General features: G+C 42.9%; 1 protein-coding gene and 1 long non-coding RNA gene across 2 annotated transcripts; one reads left to right on the forward strand and one right to left on the reverse strand.

Annotated features, from left to right (window-relative positions):
• Positions 1 to 146: 146 nt before the first annotated feature.
• On the reverse strand, positions 147 to 3,446 carry LOC111845219 (heme-binding protein 1-like). Its single transcript, XM_023814461.2, has 4 exons — positions 3,142 to 3,446; positions 1,237 to 1,375; positions 892 to 1,072; positions 147 to 775 (listed from the first exon to the last, which is right to left on the reverse strand). The coding sequence occupies exons 1-4, from the start codon at positions 3,217 to 3,219 to the stop codon at positions 598 to 600; spliced, it is 576 nt and encodes a 191-aa protein (XP_023670229.1). The 5' UTR covers positions 3,220 to 3,446; the 3' UTR covers positions 147 to 597.
• LOC111845220 (uncharacterized) lies at positions 2,270 to 9,441 on the forward strand. The gene is made up of 4 exons (XR_002838573.2): positions 2,270 to 2,680; positions 3,654 to 3,747; positions 7,226 to 7,326; positions 7,461 to 9,441. It is a non-coding gene; the product is annotated as an uncharacterized lncRNA (long non-coding RNA).
• The last annotated feature ends 8,713 nt before the right edge of the window (positions 9,442 to 18,154 follow it).

Consider the following 18,154-nt stretch of genomic DNA (forward strand, 5'->3'; position numbering starts at 1 on the left):
TGTTATGGCAACTTATCAAGCTCTCGAATGATGCATTAAGGTTTTATGCCAACTGCTCTCTGCTTCCTGAGGTACATGGGGAGACCCTATGCACTGAAATCTGGATCATGTACTATGGAGACATATTTCAATGTAAACGCGATATGTCACTGCATTAAAAGTTTTTTAATACGGAAGAGTAATAAAGTACATTCTGCAATCAACTTAATACAAATATTTAACCTTACATTTTTTTCCCTAAAATATTGGTATGATAATCATGGCTACACATTTCAGATTCCTTTCATTCCCTTTACATTATCACTCCAAATCTGTCAAAGAGGGTGACTTATTCCATTGTAATTTAAGCAATACCAAAACCCCAGTCAAGGGTGAACTACACTGATGAGGATTTTGTTTAATAATTTGCAGCAATAAGAGGTTATTAGTTCCAGCAGAACAAGTGCTAAACTTCACAGCAATTTACATATTGATCTTATAATGACATCCATTTATACAGGCAGATTATTTAGTTGAACTTTGACTTACAGTTGGGGTGTAATCAAGGACCTTTTCCAGTCTAATAAATCTTATTTATAGTGGCCCAATGCCGCCGCCTCAGTGCTCCTCCTTTATGAACCACACCTCGTTACGTCTGCCATAGGGTTTCACCGGGGGGTCGTAACCGCAGCAGAAGTACTTGTCCTTCTGGAAGGTGGTGCCCTCACCGAGCATTTGGGTCAAGCGGGCAGCCTCTGTGCAGTACTCTTTCTCATGTGCGTACCCTCCAAACCTCCTGGTTATTAAGAAAAAACAATGGCGATAGCTGACCACTAACGTAGATGCTGGCAGACATCAGCAGAAGCTTCGGACGTGGCCCACGGGGGGGGATATAAACGCAGATGCACTCACGTCACGTATACAGTCAAGGCCGCTCGATCTTCGAACTGGATGCTACTGTCAGTTGGGGTAGGAGGATTCTCCTGGTAACGTTCGGGAAGGCGTAGCCCAACGACAACGCGATCCTGCAGTGTGCCGTCGTCTTTGGGAGAGACCGTTATGCAAACAGGTGCAGTCATTCCCATTCCTTCTCCTGAAGCAAAGGGAGGGAGCGGGACACGGTAAAGCGAGGATGACACCGTTCCAAAAATCAAACAATTAGAAGGCAATTATCTTTCTTTTGAATGACAGCGAAGGATGAGACACACTTCTGTCATTACAGAGTTACACACAGGCTACGCCCAGTCTCACTCTCACCTTTGTCATTGTTACCCCCAACATACAGAAGCATCTGCTTCATGCACTCCCCTGTAGACTGGTCGAAGGGCTTGCCCTCGCTGGTCAAGGTGGCGTAACGAGCGGCTTTGTACCTCCGGATCTCATAGGTGCCCTCTTCCTGGCGAAGAAAGAGTGTCCCCGCTGCTTTTAATGCAAGCCAGAATTTTTCACCAAAGAGTCAAATTAGCATGACTATGAATATAGTGGATGTTGCTTAAAACAGTGGCCATGGAGAGTAATTAGGCAGGCAATAATCCTTTTGCGTATTATTATTATTATAAAAATACATTTTTGCATTCTTTAGAAACATTCCAGCTGCATTAATCCATCCTTATAATCCATGTCAATGTAAGCTGTATAACGACAGGTTCATTGTTTTCATACAACCTTACACCCAGGCAAATTATAATACTGCACAAAACAGACAATGCAAACGTAAGCTGGGACAAACTTTGTTTTAAATGAATTAGCAATAATCATATTTGCAAAATAGTTTGAACATAAAATCATTTGCTAACACACCAATACATTAGTCTGTATATTTAGTATTGTGGTGATAATGGACAGAGGACAATGTATCTCTAATGTCCCTTACCACAATTCATGCTGAACTCTAGTGATTCGGTTAAACTTGATAAAAAGAGGATGTGGAATTCTCTTGACTCTTGTCATGCATGAAATCAGAGTCTGTAAAATTTACATTATTCTCACATCTAATTCGTTGTTCTCTGCTTATGTGACTACGGACCAGACATGGATATCACTGTTCAGTGGTCCTGTTCAGTGTGATCTATTGGGAATCACAAATATATACAGGCTTACTGTGTATTATCGATAAAGAAATGAAAGCGTTCAAGTTCAATTGCAAGACCTGCAAAACAAAACCTGGAGTCGGCTTAGTAACCGGTGGATTACAGTAACAAACCTGTTCCACCGATACTGGAAATGAAGTCTAAAATAACACATATTGCATGCTAGCAAGGTAGTTAGCGTTAAAATGAATATTTAAACAGATGCGTTTTAATAGATGGTACAGATTAATTTTGATTAAACTAGTGCCCGATCCCTTTTTCTTTTTCGTATGTCGAGGGAACCTTCCCCCAGTCGAGCACCTGCCCGTCAAATAGTCTCTGCGCAGCTCTGTTAAATAGTATTTGATCCAATGAAAAAGTACGCTTGCTACCCAGACAAACACACACAAATCACTATATTATACTACGTTTAAGAGGGAACCTATATGGATGTAAAACAGAAGTTTCAAATCAATAAACTGCGAGACAGGTGACAGTTAATGCTAACTGAGGTCATGTGGTCTCAGGATGATCATATGATAGTCATTCGGTAGTCACATAATTTGCAAAAAGTGATCAAACAACGCTATAAGTTCATCCAAACTAATTGTATGCAGATTTTGAAAGACAAGGTAGGCCCCTATGTGAAAATACAAATATACCGGTGTCTTATTTCATGGCTCAATCGGAACTCATCACATAACCAAACACGGTCGGGAAAAACAATGCGGGCTACAGCAGCGTTACCGAAAACATTTTTCGGTTGACTCCCAAGTTTCATATATGGCTTAAACTGGTTTCTGTTTTCTATTTAAAGGGATATCACGCATCAAACAAGATTAGCAAATGTAATCAAATTAGCAGTTTTCGAAGTGATTTTATGATTGTTGATTTTTGTGTGCGAGAGTACTATTAGGTTGACGGTATAATCAGTGGTGGTGAAAAACTTAAAATAAATGATCAATTACACATAGAACAAGTGTCGACAAAAATATATATTTATTTATATGTGTGTTTTACGCGAAACAGCTCGACTGTGTACTTCTCAAAAAATAAATAAAACAATAAAAACAACAATATCGGCGTTTCATACCTTGGTCTCGTTACTGAGAACATCGTATTTGGTTTCCTCGGTTCCTCCGAAAATGGAGTTTTTGATTATTCCGAACATCTTGCCTCTACTTAATCGCGCCGCTGGCTGTCACGGATGGTGCTGCGGTCGTGCTCGACACTGGACGAAAACTCCAAATATCTCACGCAGACTAACGTTGCTCGAAACTTTATTTCGCAATTCGTCTCGCTCCGTTTGTTTAGTCTTTCCCCTGCACTGTTTTTCTGCCTTGCCTTTCAGCTGCACTTATCTTTGCAGAACAGCAAAAAAACGCCTTTCTCGCCGCACCCCTTTTTCCTTGTCAATTGTGTCATTTTGCTTTTTTCCGTCCCATTGTTTCTTCGTTAAAACCTCGAGGTCAACCCGTATCTCATCAAAGGTTAACTATATACTGGAATTTTCAGTTTGTTTTTTTTATAGATTATGACTATTATTTGTGATCCCTGCAACCCTAAAAAAAAATCACCGTTTATGTCATTCATATGTCTATTCAGATGTCAACGCGAGAGACAACTCAACTGGCAACTCAGCGTAACTGTTATGCTGAATTATGTCATACCATGTATGCTGTTCCACATGATGTTACAGGTGATTATAGTATCGTCTCTTCATACCTCAAAGGTTCAGGGTTTCTCTCTGTGACTGCGGAGTTTGCATAGTCTCCTATGTTTTGTGGGTGTACTCTGGGAGATCTGTTTCCCCCTTTAATCCAAAGATGTACAGATAATTGGATCAATAAATTGTCCGTTGTGTAACTAGGAACATGTTGATCATTATAAGCAGTTAGAAGATGAATTGATGTTTGAGCAGCTGCATGAACAGCCAGATCAAGCATGGGCTTTTGTGTGTGGTAGAGAGAGAAATTAAGCCGATATTTTTATGCTGAGAGGGTGGTCAATTAGTAACATCTTAATTGTGATGACACAGCTTTATATTTTGCATGCATTAATTATTTAGATACTGTAACCCTGTACAGGTTAAGCAATTAGCAATATAAGGATAGACATGTTAGTTGGAAGAGTTTTTGTGCTGATATTTCTAAAATAGACACGAGTCTTCCTCATTATCCATTAATTCTTTTTTATTTATTTCAGCTGTATTTCTCTACTTCAATTTATGAGTTGATAATTATCTTGTATAAAAATATCTGTGTGGTATATGCTGAGTAATAGTATCATTTGATGCACTGGAAATCACTATAGTAAATGAGTCTGAGATGTGAGGACTTGGGTTAGTGCTTAAGGGCCTGTACTCTAGGTCCCTACAGAGGGATTCTGTTGTGCAGTTCGGGGAAGATTTAAAATTGCACCACAGTAACATTGAATGTGAAGCAGGCCGCTTATGAATAGGGAACTACTCAACTATGCAAATTAATCATTTTAAAAAAGTAGAGGTCATTGCCCGATCGTCGTTTCTTAACTACTGTTCTTCACCTTTCCCTCACAAGAATGACTAAAAAAACTGATAGGAGTCTATGGGAGAAAGAAAAAAAAACAGCTGCCACATTAATTTTTTTGGTTATAATGTACAGCTACGCTTACAGATATATATATATATATATATATATATATATATATGTCTTTAATATATTGTTTAATATACGTATATATAATTTACGAAATCCATTCAGGTGCTGTTTCCAACTAATCAACTTAAATTTGAATGTGCAAACTATTCTTTAAATCCCATGCCCAGTCTAACATTTACTCAGTATGAGATTTACCGTATAAGATGTAGTAATTGCTCAAACTCACACAATGGCAAAGTGGTTAGCACTGGGCCCTGACATCTGCAGGATTGGGAGATGGAATTCTCCTCGTATGTGTGGAGTCTCCCTTTTGCCCCCTTGTTGTGAGGGTTTCTCCTGGATCCTCTAATTTTCTCCGTCAGTACATACACACCACAGACAGGCATTGAAGTGAATCAGTGGTCATAAATTGCCTGCAACATGTGATTCTGCAAGTGTATGCATATGCATTGGAGTGTCCTGACTGGTAACTCATCCAGGGTGGCCTGTGTTTTGTGGGATATGCTTCAGGCCACCAGTTAACATCTACTCATCTACTGGGTAAATGGGCACAAGCTACGGAAAAAAACATTTTACATTTAATTTACATAGCAGACACTTTTGTACAAAGCGACTAGCACATTACAAACATATATTGCCAAAGTCAAGATGTATCAATATAAGAACCATTTTTAAGCAAGTTATTGAAATTGGGTGTCTTGCTTTGGGCTACAAAGTGAGCACTTTGGCCTTTTTTATGGCAAGTCCATCAGTATAAAAACACACTGAAGATTTAAAGAGTTTTAGTAGACCATTTTAAAGTTGATGTTTTGTGGATGTGTAACCAAAAGCGGAGCTGTGGAATAAAACGCTTTGTTTTCAGAAAGGGATTTGTTGAAATCGGCTGTAATGGAAAACATTAACCACCAGGTGGAGATTTAACATTACATTTGTCGCTCTTTTCAAATGTAACCGCATGACGGTGCTCTAATCTTCTACTATTCTCCGCATTAAGATGTGGATTAAAATAGTTTTGTGCGCTGTTGAAGCCTGTATGTTTCTCCGTTGTTTATTTAAGACATGTATGTTGTATTATTTTACTAGAACACAAAATGTGAGTGTTTATAATAGCATGATAGTCATACTCGACATAATTGTACTTTTAGGATTCAGATTTATGCTTTACCAATTTCAGGGTCGTAATCTTTATGTAAATATTTCAGTTTTAAAGGAGAATCATGTAATCAGTGTAAAATGGAAAATGGTTAAACATAAAACATATAAGCTTTATTTATAAAAATAAAGCTGAATTCACCGAGATGAATTCTAAAATGGGTCATGTCTCCAAGAATATTAGATCATTTGAGGTCTAGCAATTTTTCGAAGCCCATGTTGCACCCTAGGCGAGCTTCACCGCTGGCGATCTCCCTCACCCCACCTCCCCTCGCCAACCGCTGCCGCCGATGCCAGAATAAACGCGCAAACAATTGGAGTAAAGTTATAAATGTAGTTCATTGTTTAATATTATACAATAACGCTCTACATAAACAAGTGCTGTTATTAAAAAATAATTAGGGCTGCAAATCAATAGAAAAAAAATAACTAATTAATCGCACACTTTTCTGTGATTAATCGCACCTAACATTAAAACTCATAAATATTTATACAATAAATCCTCAAATTAATGTAAAATTAAGACAACGGGGAGTATATGGGTCATATCACACAAACTCATTACCGTAACATGCCAATTTTCTCTAATTGTTAGAATTAGATTGAAGACTCAAATTATACAACTTCTTTGTTTAAATTGCTTGATTTCAAATCTTACATAGTAAATAAGTTTTCTTATATTACAATTTATTGCTGTACTAAACAGAAGTATTTAACCAAATGCAGGGCGAGAGTTATGGAGATTAATAAATGACAACACTAACCAAAAAATCTTATCATATAACTTGATTGTTTATTGTGGGTTACATGAAATAAAATTGAAATGTTTAAAGACATTTTATCTAGTTTTGTGTTATTTGATTTTTTTGGCTGCGTATTTGGGGAATTAAAAAAAAAAATCATTAAATCAGGGGTAAAAAAGCACAGTGGAGAGTAGCAATGGGAAAAGGAAGTAACGCTTCTGAAAAGAAGGCTTAAAATAACTTATTGAGGTGGTGATCAAACATATATTTTAACAAAATAATAACTGCAGTGTTGTACAGCATACTAGTGTTCAGAACAGCACAGCAGCGTTCAGGAGGAAATGTTAGAGCTCGCGAGGACTTGTGTAGGCACCAGAATCGCATCTTCCACATGCCCAAAGCCCCCTCTATAGCAGTGTGTGTTCTTTGGTGTGTGGTGTTATACCCCACCTGAGCCACGGTTTGGGGATTCAGTACTGGATTCGGCAGGTATTGGCCAGTAACCAGCCACCAGCAAACATACCATCCTTTGCCATCTGACTCACTCCAAAGCTGGACCAGATATAAGCATCATGTGTACCCCAGGCCACTTGGTGACAATGTCTGTAAAATGTCCTTAATTGCATATCATCTGGACATTTAGGCCTAGTGGCGAGAATCCTTCTCGACAGGCGCAGGTGGGATTCAAGACGCAGCGAGGTTGAATAGGGTTCAGCGTTCCATCCACTGCAGCTACAATAACAGGTATGCCAATTTTAGTGTCATGCACGGCATCCCCTCCTGCTGGAAACTGTATGTAGTTCTGCATGTGGTGCAATAGAAAAAGCATGCACAGGTGCAGGACACAGCAGCCTTGCTGAGGCCATGTGCATCTGTAGGTCTGCAGGAATCCAGTGGCGTAGAAGCAGAGAGCTGTCAGAAGCTGCACGGTGCACCGAGGGCAAAAGTCCTCTTTTCAATTTATCCTGCACCAGACCAAGAGGCTCATTATTTCACCTCAGGCCAGCCTGTATTTCTCTATGAATTGTTCATTAATGAGATGATCCGAGGGGTTCATGGCCACCCGCAAAACAGCAACTTGGCTTCCTGGATGACTCCATCTCAAACATTTTCTTGGCTGACTTGCAGCATATACCTCCCTTTTAGTAAGCATGTCCACTCCTTTCTGTGTTCAGTAATGTTAGTTTGCACAGGGGGGGCGGCCAGTTGAACTTGGACCCCCAGAGGTTTTTTTTCTCCCTACTTGGGAGTTTTTGGTTCCTCTCCTCCATTGTCTTCTGGCTTTCTTCTTTCTTTATTCAATTTCTTTCCTTCTTTCTTTCCCTTTCTGTATCTCCCTCTACTTATGTTGTATGTATCACAACACAACTTTGTTCTGAAAGGCTCTTTATAAAAATAAATTGAATTGAATTGAATTTAACAATTCTCTGCCTCATGAGGGGGCGATTCACCTTCCCAATTCAAAGGATGTGACTGAACACATTGCAAGTTTGATTGGTTTGCTCATTACGCAGCCTAACAGGGTTGTTTGGAATTTATGAATTGTGCCCCATTCTATTAATGAATTGGAATTTGAATTGAATTGCCCACATCCTATAAATTGAATTGAAATGACAGTAAGAAGAATTTAATTCATTTCAATTCAATGCATTTCAATGCAATCACACAACACAAGAATGTCATTTAATCTAGCAAAACATAAATAATAACATAATAGATTTACTTTCAAGATGGTAAATGTATTTATTGACTTTATATAAACCTTGTATAAAATTTGTCTTTGGTCGATTATTTCTTTGTTGTGACAAGGCTTCTTGGCCATAAATCTTATACCGAAAGCCTGTTTATTTCCCTTGTAAATGGTGCCACATTTGTAAGGAAAATGCATTTGTAGGCTTGTCATCATTGGAGGTAATTCCAATGCAGAGAGATATCGAGATGAGGTTCTGCAGCTAGTGGCAATCCTATATCTCCAGTCTAGGACTAAACTATATCCTCCAAGATGACAACGCTCGCCCCCACTGAGTGGGGTTTATCAGAGACTACCTGCAGAATTTGGGAGTGGAGAGGATGGAATGCAATTAATGCATTAATTCAACCCCATTGTGCAAAATGTGTCAGGGTCAGCACCCGTTTGTCCCAGTCTTTCGTGTCTTCTCCCCGTTTGGCCAGCAGGTGCCGCTGGCCATCCTGTCCTCCCCGTTGTCAGTCTTTAGTGTGTTTCCCCTGCTCCCCGGATGGCTCAATAAGTTGAGTGTGTGGCTACCTGTAAACTCCTGTGTTCACATCTTGCCTCCTCTGTTTTTGTAAATTTTGTTCCCTAGTATTTCATTTGTGTCAGTTTTTCTAGTTCCTGAGTTTTGTGACTTGTATTCGGTTTTGGTTTTCTGCTTTGTGCCCATGGTTGTGTTTTACCTGTCTTTGTTATTCCCCTATTTAGAGATTCTGTTTCTTAGCTTCTCTGTTAGTTTCTGAGTTCCTTGATTTAATTAGTTGTTTCACCTGTTGCCTATTTTACCAGCCCTTGTTAATTGTTCTCACCTGTCCTGCATTATTCTTGTTAGCCCTCTGTATTTACGTTCCTGATCCTGTTCTGTTCCTGGTGGAGTCATTGTTGTTGTTGATGATGTTCTAGATGATGGTGTTTTTGTTGACTGTGTTTTTGCTATTTTTGATTCCCTGCCTGTTCTCTGTGTAGCTAGTTTCCCTTTGTATATTAATTTGTTCTGTTAGTTACTTTGTACCCTTTTTTATAGTTTTGACCTCTCGTGGTCTGTTTTTTAGTATTTCCTAGTGTTTTCTGTTTCTGTTAATAAACCCCTGTTGTAGTCCTGCAGCCGCCAGTGAATCGTCCACCTTCTTTCATGCCCACACCATGCCTCGCCCCCTTGTCAGAAACTCGCAAGACCATGACAAAATGTCTCACAGACTTTTATCCATTTTAGTTTTTTACAAATGCAATGCATCGTAAATGCTTGAGAGAAATTCATAGTACATTATGTTGGTGTATGTTGATGCTTCCATGTCTCATTCTCGCCAGTGCGGGGAAGCAATAAAAAAGGCCAATAGGATGTTGGGGTATATCTCCAGGTGTGTGGAGTTTAAGTCAAGGGAGGTAATGCTAAGATTATACAATTCCTTGGTGAGACCTCACCTGGAATATTGTGTGCAGGTTTGGTCACCATATCTTAAAAAGGACATTGCGGCCTTAGAAAAGGTGCAGCGTAGGGCCACAAGAATGATTCCTGGTCTTAGAGGAATGTCATACGAGGAAAGGTTAGTTGAGCTAAATCTGTTCAGCCTCAAGCAAAGGAGACTGAGGGGGGGACATGATCCAGGTCTATAAGATTCTAACAGGTTTGGATGCTGTTCAATCGAATAGTTACTTCAGCATTAGTTCAAATACAAGAACTCACGGCCATAGGTGGAAATTAGCGGGAGAACATTTCAAACTGGATTTAAGAAACACTTCTTTACACAGCGTGTAGTCAGAGTATGGCATAGTCTTCCTGATAATATAGTGCAAGCTGAATCCTTGGGTTCCTTTAATTCAGAGCTAGATAAGATTTTAACAACTCTGAGCTTTTAGTTAAGTTCTCCCCAAGAGAGCTCGATGGGCCGAATGGCCTCCTCTCATTTGTATAGTTCTTATGTTCTTATAGTTACATTGATATAGTATGTTTATCCATGTATATGACTTGCATTAAACTGGTATTAAATTAATAAAAAAGGATTATATGGAGACTTGTTTAGGACTTGTAGCTTGAGACATTGGTTTGTTGACGAGAAGTGCAACATTAACCACAATCAGAGGACAGAAAGAGGCATCAGGCTAGTAGAGGAATTCCTGGAACAGATGGGCTGTGAGGCATTTCTTGAAGGTGGACAAGGAATCTGACAACTGAATGTGGTTTGGAAGCTCATTCCAGCATCGGGAACTCACATGAGAAACCTTTGGAGTAACACTTGTCACGTTGTGGAAGAAGAATCTCCAAGCGACATTGGCTTGTAGACCTTGAAGGAGACAGGTGCATGCTCATTAATGGATCTGAAGACTAGCCCCAAGGAGTTAAACTTAATGCAAACACCTATAAGGAACCAATTGAGACAAGGAGGGGCGCAATCAGCATTTAGGCTGATTGAATACCAGACGTGCTGGCGCATTTTGAGTCACCTGCAGTGATCTGACAGCACAAGCTGGTAAACCTGCAATTGGAGTTGGAGAATGCTATTACGTGCTCAGTAAAGAATAGCTGGTGGTCTGTCATTGCCCAAAGGTTCCTAGCGGACCTAGGAGGCAACGTCAGTGATCAAGCTGATCAGTGAAGTAATGATGGATGGTATGGCAGGCAGTGAAGAGTTAAGCTCCTGTAATTTCACTACTGTCATGAATTTCCCATGAGATGGGGAACAGCTAGCTATTTCCTTTGATCATCCGCCAGTTTCCACTTCAGCTCTTATTGAATACTCAATTAGCTAATCTCTGCGTGGGTGAAATTGTGCACTCTCACTTTCAACTTTCTCTATGTTCTAATGTACCCCTGCCTTTTTTTCCCTCTGAGTTATTTATTCACCTTTTCTATCAAATTCCACAACCATGTTTCTGAAAAAGTCAATATTCTCTACTACATTATTTATGGTTGTAGGATCACATTACGAGTAACTTTTTAGGCTACTAACCTCTTCTTTTGACATTCCCTGTCAGCTAAAGCAAAAATGAAAAAGACCCATTAGTCCTTGACAATAATTGTCTACATAGGACACACAAGGTGAACTTCTTGCAAGAAGGAGTTAGTTGTTTATTAGAACAAGTTTGACTTCAGCCAACAGCCAGTACAGTAACATGGAGGGCAAGAGCAAGACTTGTAATCAAAGTTCAGGCGACGGTCATTTCCTTAGGCGGAATGATGAATGTATAGGTGAGGCAGGCAGAATCTAACTCAAAAGGTTAGCAAAACAAAAGACAAACACACCCAAAACATAATCCAAGAGGCAAAAACTGAAAGCAAGGAAACAAGACTGAAAACCAGAGATCAAGCACAACAAAAATGCTTAAAGGCAGGAGGCAATACCGCAAGGAGCAGACAGAATAGGCCACTATAGAATAAAATATATGGTAAGGATTAGTCCAACAGGTATACCTGATTTAATGAACAAAGTTATAACAGACACAAGAACAGCTGGGAGTTTCTGGAACAGGCAGACAGGAGCAAGGAATTCTAGGTAATATAGTCCTAGTCACTAAGACTGATACCAGACAGTACCCCCTCTCCTAGGAATTCCACATGGCGGTAACCAGCTACACTAAAAATCTGCTTAATGCCTTATGAAGGATTAACCAAGATCGTACCCATGACCTCTCTTCACTACTGTACTTTTCCCAGTACACCAGGTATTGGACCCCTCTGCCTCACTTTCTTACATCCAACTATTTTCTGACAATAGGCCCCTATTGTCTCGCTATCATCAATAAGCCTAGGAGGAGGTGAGTCTACTGATGAATGGCAATTGTAGAGGATGGCTTCACTTTAAAGATATGGAAGTTTAGGTGGATCCAATGCATTGTGGCTGGTGGGCAGAGGTGAACAGTAACTGGACTTGTAACCTTGGAAATGGGAAAGTGTCTGATGAACCCGGGTGCAAACTTACGGGTCTCTAGCTTGAGAGGTGAGTACCTGGTGGATAACCATATCCGCTGGCCCTGATTATATTTGGATGCTGGTCTTCGGTGGCTGTCAGCTTGCTCCATGAACTTGGTCTGATTTCTTACCATGGCTTTCCTGCTTGTTCTCCAGGTATGTTGGTAGCGCCAAATGAACCGATCCAGAGCTGGAACATCAGCCTCCCATTCTTGGATATCAAATAATAGCAGTTGGTACCCCAGGCAACACCGTAAGTGTGACATTCCTGTGGAAGTATTTAGTAGAGAGTTACATGCATATCCAATCCACGACAACTGATCACTCCACAAGGTGGGTGTTTTAGAGTAGGCACAGTATAGCATCTTCTGATGGTTCTGGTTCATTCTCTCCATCTGGCTGTCAGGTCAACCATGGTCTCAGAATTTGGGTAGGGGAACAAAGTAAGCCGAACATTTTGATTATGGTTAACATGATTGAATTGTCTTTCTAAGGTGGTAACCCAGTAACAAAATCCATGGCTATATCAGCTCATGGTTGGAATGGAACAGGTAGAGGTTGGAGTAGGCTAACCAGGGGAGAATTACAGCTCTTTTTCTGGCCGCAAATCATACAGGCCTTAACATCATCTGAAACATCCTCTTTCATCGTGGGCCACCAAAAATTTTACTGCAGCTGTGTAAACATGCAGTTAATTCCTGTCCCCATAACAACTCTTAGTCTCACCCGATCTGGGACATAAAAGCAACCCTCAGGGCAAGTAGAGCATGATGGGTTATCTTGATTATCTCTCCTAAATTCCTCCTCAATCTCCCAGTAATAAGGTGTAGGAACTGTCCACTGGCCCAATGGCAGAATCCAATTGGACAGCCAAAGGCTTGGAATGCGTGTAGATCCTTCTGAGCGCTCCTGCAACTTTACCCCTTTAGGTAAAACCAAATTATATCTGACTCCAATTTAATTAAAGATCTTTTATGGCATTTTAGTCATGACATTTCTGTTATTCAGATTACATCTGGGCTGTGCTTTCTATTACTTAACTCCCATTGATCCCGGACGGTGGAGTACACTGGATTCACCTCGGCTGATAGGGCGATCCGCAAATCTGCTGTGTAGGACTCGGTTCAAAAGATGGGAAATCCCTACAACGTAACACAATGTCAGCCTAGACAACCTTTCGGACCCGTCGACCTATAACTACACAGAGGCTCAGCTGACACTTGCCATATCTGAGCTTGTGAGATACTTGCATCAGAGATAAACCGGTGTTTGCCGTAACTCAACGTGTGCACGCCTCAGAGATAAACCGGTGTTTGCCGTGACTCAGCGTGTGCGCGCCTCAGAGGCAGAGCCGGTCTTTGTCGTAACTCAGCGTGTTCGCACCTCAGAGGCTGGGCCGGACTTTTACCGTAACTCAGCGTGTGCACGCCTCAGAGGCTGAGCCGGTCTTTGCTGTAACTCAGCGTGTGCGCACCTCAGAGGCTGGGCCGGACTTTTACCGTAACTCAGCGTGTGCACGCCTCAGAGGCTGAGCCGGTCTTTGCTGTAACTCAGCGTGTGCGCACCTCAGAGGCTGGGCCGGACTTTTACCGTAACTCAGCGTGTGCACGCCTCAGAGGCTGAGCCGGTCTTTGCCGTAACTCAGCGTGTGCGCGCCTCAGAGGCTGGGCCGGACTTTTACCGTAACTCAGCGTGTGCGCGCCTCAGAGGCTGAGTTGGTCTTTGTCGTAACTCAGCGTGTGCGCGCCTCAGAGGCTGAGCCGGTCTTTGTCGTAACTCAGTGTGTGCGCGCCTCAGAGGCTGGGCCGGACTTTTACCGTAACTCAGCGTGTGCTCGCCTCAGAGGCTGGGCCGGACTTTTACCGTAACTCAGCGTGTGCCAGCCTCAGAGGCTGGGCCGGACTTTGCTGTAACTCTGCGTCTGCGTGCCTCAGAGGCTGAGCCGGTATTCACCGTAACTCAATTTGGGCAGTCGCATCGGGTCTCGGAGAAACAGGGTAGAGTCAGAGGCTGCAAGAGAGTGTTAGAAATAAACCCAGTCTACGGGAAACATGCAGAGGTTAGCAAAGTCAGACAGCCAAGAAGTAATCAAAACACAGTTTATTCACAATTAATACAAGACACATCAATTTAACCAAATATAACATTAATGTAATTCTAACATGTGGCTACAAGTCCTAAACTATACCATCCAATCAAAAACAATACAACAATTCCATACCTCAGCTGAGTGGACACAGAGTAACTGCAGAAAATATCTGATTACAGATGTAGATTCATACAGCACTATGTGGGAGCTCTGAGTGTCTCCCATTGCTACTCTGGAGCTCTTCCTTAAGTATTCCAAACCAAATGACAGAATGCACCAAATATTGTGATTGATTATTTTAGGGACTGTTTTGATCTTGTGTTTGTGTGTCCTTATCAATTCTCAGACCCTCAGCCAATCAAATTGCTTTAAGAGGAATGTGAGAATTTCTTTGTTCTACCAGGTGATAAGACCCTCGGTAGGTTTAGTCTTATTTTCTATATTTCTCTTATGTGAGAACATACTGCTTTAAGGTTAAGAGTGTTGTACTTGTCGTCCTGTGACCATTCAAACAAGACCAAACATGGGTGTATGTGTCCCTATAATGTTAGTCTGGGGTGATACTTCCTGTGTTGGTGTGAGTTAGCGAGTGTAGGATGCATCTGTGTCTTGATGCAGCCAGGCCTTGTCGCTGGAATTTGGCTGCAGGGTTCTGGCCGCCCAGTTGGGGTGATGTGTCCCTTTTGATGTAGTGATCGGGTGATTTGGGTCCAGTCTTGTTGGAGCCGGTGGACCTTTGCCTTAGGATACTGGGTGGAACATTGCAGGCTTGCCAGAGCTCAGACCGACGGGGCCTGCAAGGCCTCCAGCCTTACAAGGTGAAAATGTTAAATAATCTTGCTGTACAAACATATATAATGTGAAGTGCTTTGAAAATGTAGTTGTAAGAGTACTTTTTATGTACTTCTCTGTTCATGAGTATGGTTGTTAACCCACCATGTTTGTGCTATATGGTAGAATTCATTAAAATAGATAAATATATATTTGGGGCTGCACAATTATGGCACCGCAATATCACATCAAGTAATATTGCAGGATTTATAAAACAGAAAAGGAGATAAAATTACCTGAAATAAACTACTGTCAAATAGAACTTATCTAAAGAACTTATGTAAAACATGGGCAAATGAATGGCTAAAAATAATTAATCATTTCCTAATCACTGTGATCTTTTGGTGAAATATGTAAAAGGTTTAAAAAATGCACCAGTGCTTGGATATGAACCCATGGCTGTGTAGGCAAGAAATCTGGTGTCACATGGTGGGTGAGAGTTATATGCATATCCAATCTGCCACAATTGATATTAATAATGCAGTATCAGCACAACTGCCATATTTAGAAATAATATTATGAAGTATGTGAGTTTTTGCACGAAACCCGCTATGAAAGTCAGACCAGTCACCTCTGTAACCATTGCAGTTCAAAGACGCGGGCACCTCTGCCGGGCCTGAAGCCGGAGACGCGGGCACCTCTGCCGGGCCTGAAGCCGGAGACGCGGGCACCTCTGCCGGGCCGGAAGCGGGAGACGCGGGCGCCTCTGCCGGGCCGGAAGCGGGAGACACGGGCACTTCTGCCGGGCCGGAAGCCGGAGACGCGGGCACTTCTGCCGGGCCTGAAGCCGGAGACGCGGACATCTCTGCCGGGCCGGAAGCCGGAGACGCGGACATCTCTGCCGGGCCGGAAGCCGGAGACGCGGGCACTTCTGCCGGGCTGGAAGCCGGAGACGCGGGCACTTCTGCCGGGCCGGAAGCCGGAGACGCAGACATCTCTGTTGGGCCGGAAGCGGGAGACGCGGGCACCTCTGCCAGGCCGGAAGCCGGAGACGCGGGCGCCTCTACCGGGCCGGAAGCCGGAGACGCGGGCGCCTCTACCGGGCCGGAAGCCGGAGACGCGGACATCTCTGCCAGGCCGGAAGCGGGAGACGCGGGCGCCTCTACCGGGCCTGAAGCCGGAGACGCAGACATCTCTGCCGGGCCGGAAGCCAGAGACGCGGACAACTCTGCCGGGCCAGAAGCCGGAGACCGGGCCGGAAACGGGAGACGCGGACAACTCTGCCGGGCCAGAAGCCGGAGACCGGGCCGGAAGCGGGAGACGCGGGCACCTCTGCCGGGCCGGAAGCCGGAGACGCAGACATCTCTGCCGGGCCGGAAGCCGGAGACGCGGGCGCCTCTGCCGGGCCGGAAGCCGGAGACGCGGGCGCCTCTGCCGGGCCGGAAGCCGGAGACGCGGGCGCCTCTGCCGGGCCGGAAGCCAGAGACGCGGACAGTTCTCTGGCGTAATGAATCATGCTTCTCTGTCTGTCAATCTGATGGATGAGTCTGGGTTTGGCGGTTGCCAGGAGAACGGTACTTGCCTGACTGCATTGTGCCAAGTGTAACGATTGGCGGAGGGGGGATTATGGTGTGGAATTTGTTTTTCAGGGGTTGGGCTTGACCCCTTAGTTCCAGTGAAACTAACTCTTAATGCTGTAGCATTTGAAGCCATTTTGGACAATTTCATGCTCCCAACTGTGTGAGAACAATTTGGGGATGGGCCCTTCCTGTTCCAACATGACTGCGCACCAGTGCACAAAGCAAGGTTGGATGAGCGAGTCTGGTGTAGAGGAACTTGACTGGCCTGCACAAAGCCCTGACCTCAACCCGATAGAACACCTTCGGGATGAATTAGAACAAAGACTGAGAGCCAGGCCTTCTCGTCCAACATCAGTGCCTGACCTCACAAATGCTCTCCTGGAAGAATGTTCAAAAATTCCCATAAACACACTCCTAAACCTTGTGGACAGCCTTCGCAGAAGAGTTGAAGCTGTTATAGCTGCAAAGGGTGAGTCAACTCCATATTAAAGCTTATGTATTAAGAATGGAATGTCATTAAAGTTCACGTGTGTGTAAAAGCAGGTGTCCCAATACTTTTAGCAATATAGTGGACCAGTACAATTACTAGGAACAAGCACGGGTGAGGGGAATCAACAGGTAAAGAATAAATCACCAAAGGAGACTAGATAAGTCTAGCTGAACAATACTACAACCAGAGAACAGAGAACAACAACAAGGAACAATAACAGAAACACACAACAACATAACTTACCAAAAAACTCAAAACATAAATGTTGAATTATAACTAGTTAAACAAGTTATAACTAGTTGAACAATAGAAGGGGAGGCCTGGATGATACAGCCACCTGCTCAGCTCATTAAGCCTCGTAGCTGCACTAAGAAAAAAGAAAGTTAAGGAGTTAAACACCAAACAGGATGGCCAGCGATGCCTGCCAATCAAGCGGGGAACTTATGTAGGCAAGGACAGGACATGGACTGATCCTGACATAATTGGCACAATGCAGTCAGGCAGGTAACATTCTCCTGGCATCCGTCAAACCCAGACTTGTCCATCAGAAGTGGGATTCGTCACTCCACAGAACATGTTTTCACTGCTCCAGTGGTGGCTTGCTCTGTCCGACGCTTGGCATCGCACTTAATGATGTGAGGCTTGCATGCAGATGGTCGGCTGTGGAAGCCCATTCCATGAAGCTCCTGGTGCACGGTTTTTCTGCTGGGTTTAATGGCAGATGAAGTCTGGAACTTTAGTTATTGAGTTAGCAGAGAGTCGGTGACTTTTACGCACAATGCGCCTCAGCACTCAGCGACCTCGCTCTCTTACTTTATGTGGTCTGTCACTTTGTGGCTTCATTTTTGTTGTTGCTAAACCCTTCCACTTTGCAATAATATCACCTACAGTTGACTGTGGAATATCTAGCAGGGAAGAAATTTCACAAACTGACTGGAATCCTATAACAGTACCTAACTTGAATTCACTGAGCTCTTCAGAACGGCCCATTCTTTCACACGTT

The sequence above is a fragment of the Paramormyrops kingsleyae genome, chromosome 5 (genome assembly GCF_048594095.1).
Source record: "Paramormyrops kingsleyae isolate MSU_618 chromosome 5, PKINGS_0.4, whole genome shotgun sequence".
Taxonomy (NCBI): Eukaryota; Metazoa; Chordata; class Actinopteri; order Osteoglossiformes; family Mormyridae; genus Paramormyrops; species Paramormyrops kingsleyae.

What these genes read in the sequence shown, in the direction of transcription:
- LOC111845219 (XM_023814461.2), bottom strand. Translation starts at nt 3,219, where the DNA reads ATGTTCGGAATAATCAAAAACTCCATTTTCGGAGGAACCGAGGAAACC. An exon ending in TTCTCAGTAACGAGACCAAG is followed by an intron (nt 1,376 to 3,141) that starts GTATGAAACGCC and finishes TTTCTTCGCCAG; the next exon opens with GAAGAGGGCACCTATGAGAT. An exon ending in TGGGGGTAACAATGACAAAG is followed by an intron (nt 1,073 to 1,236) that starts GTGAGAGTGAGA and finishes CCTTTGCTTCAG; the next exon opens with GAGAAGGAATGGGAATGACT.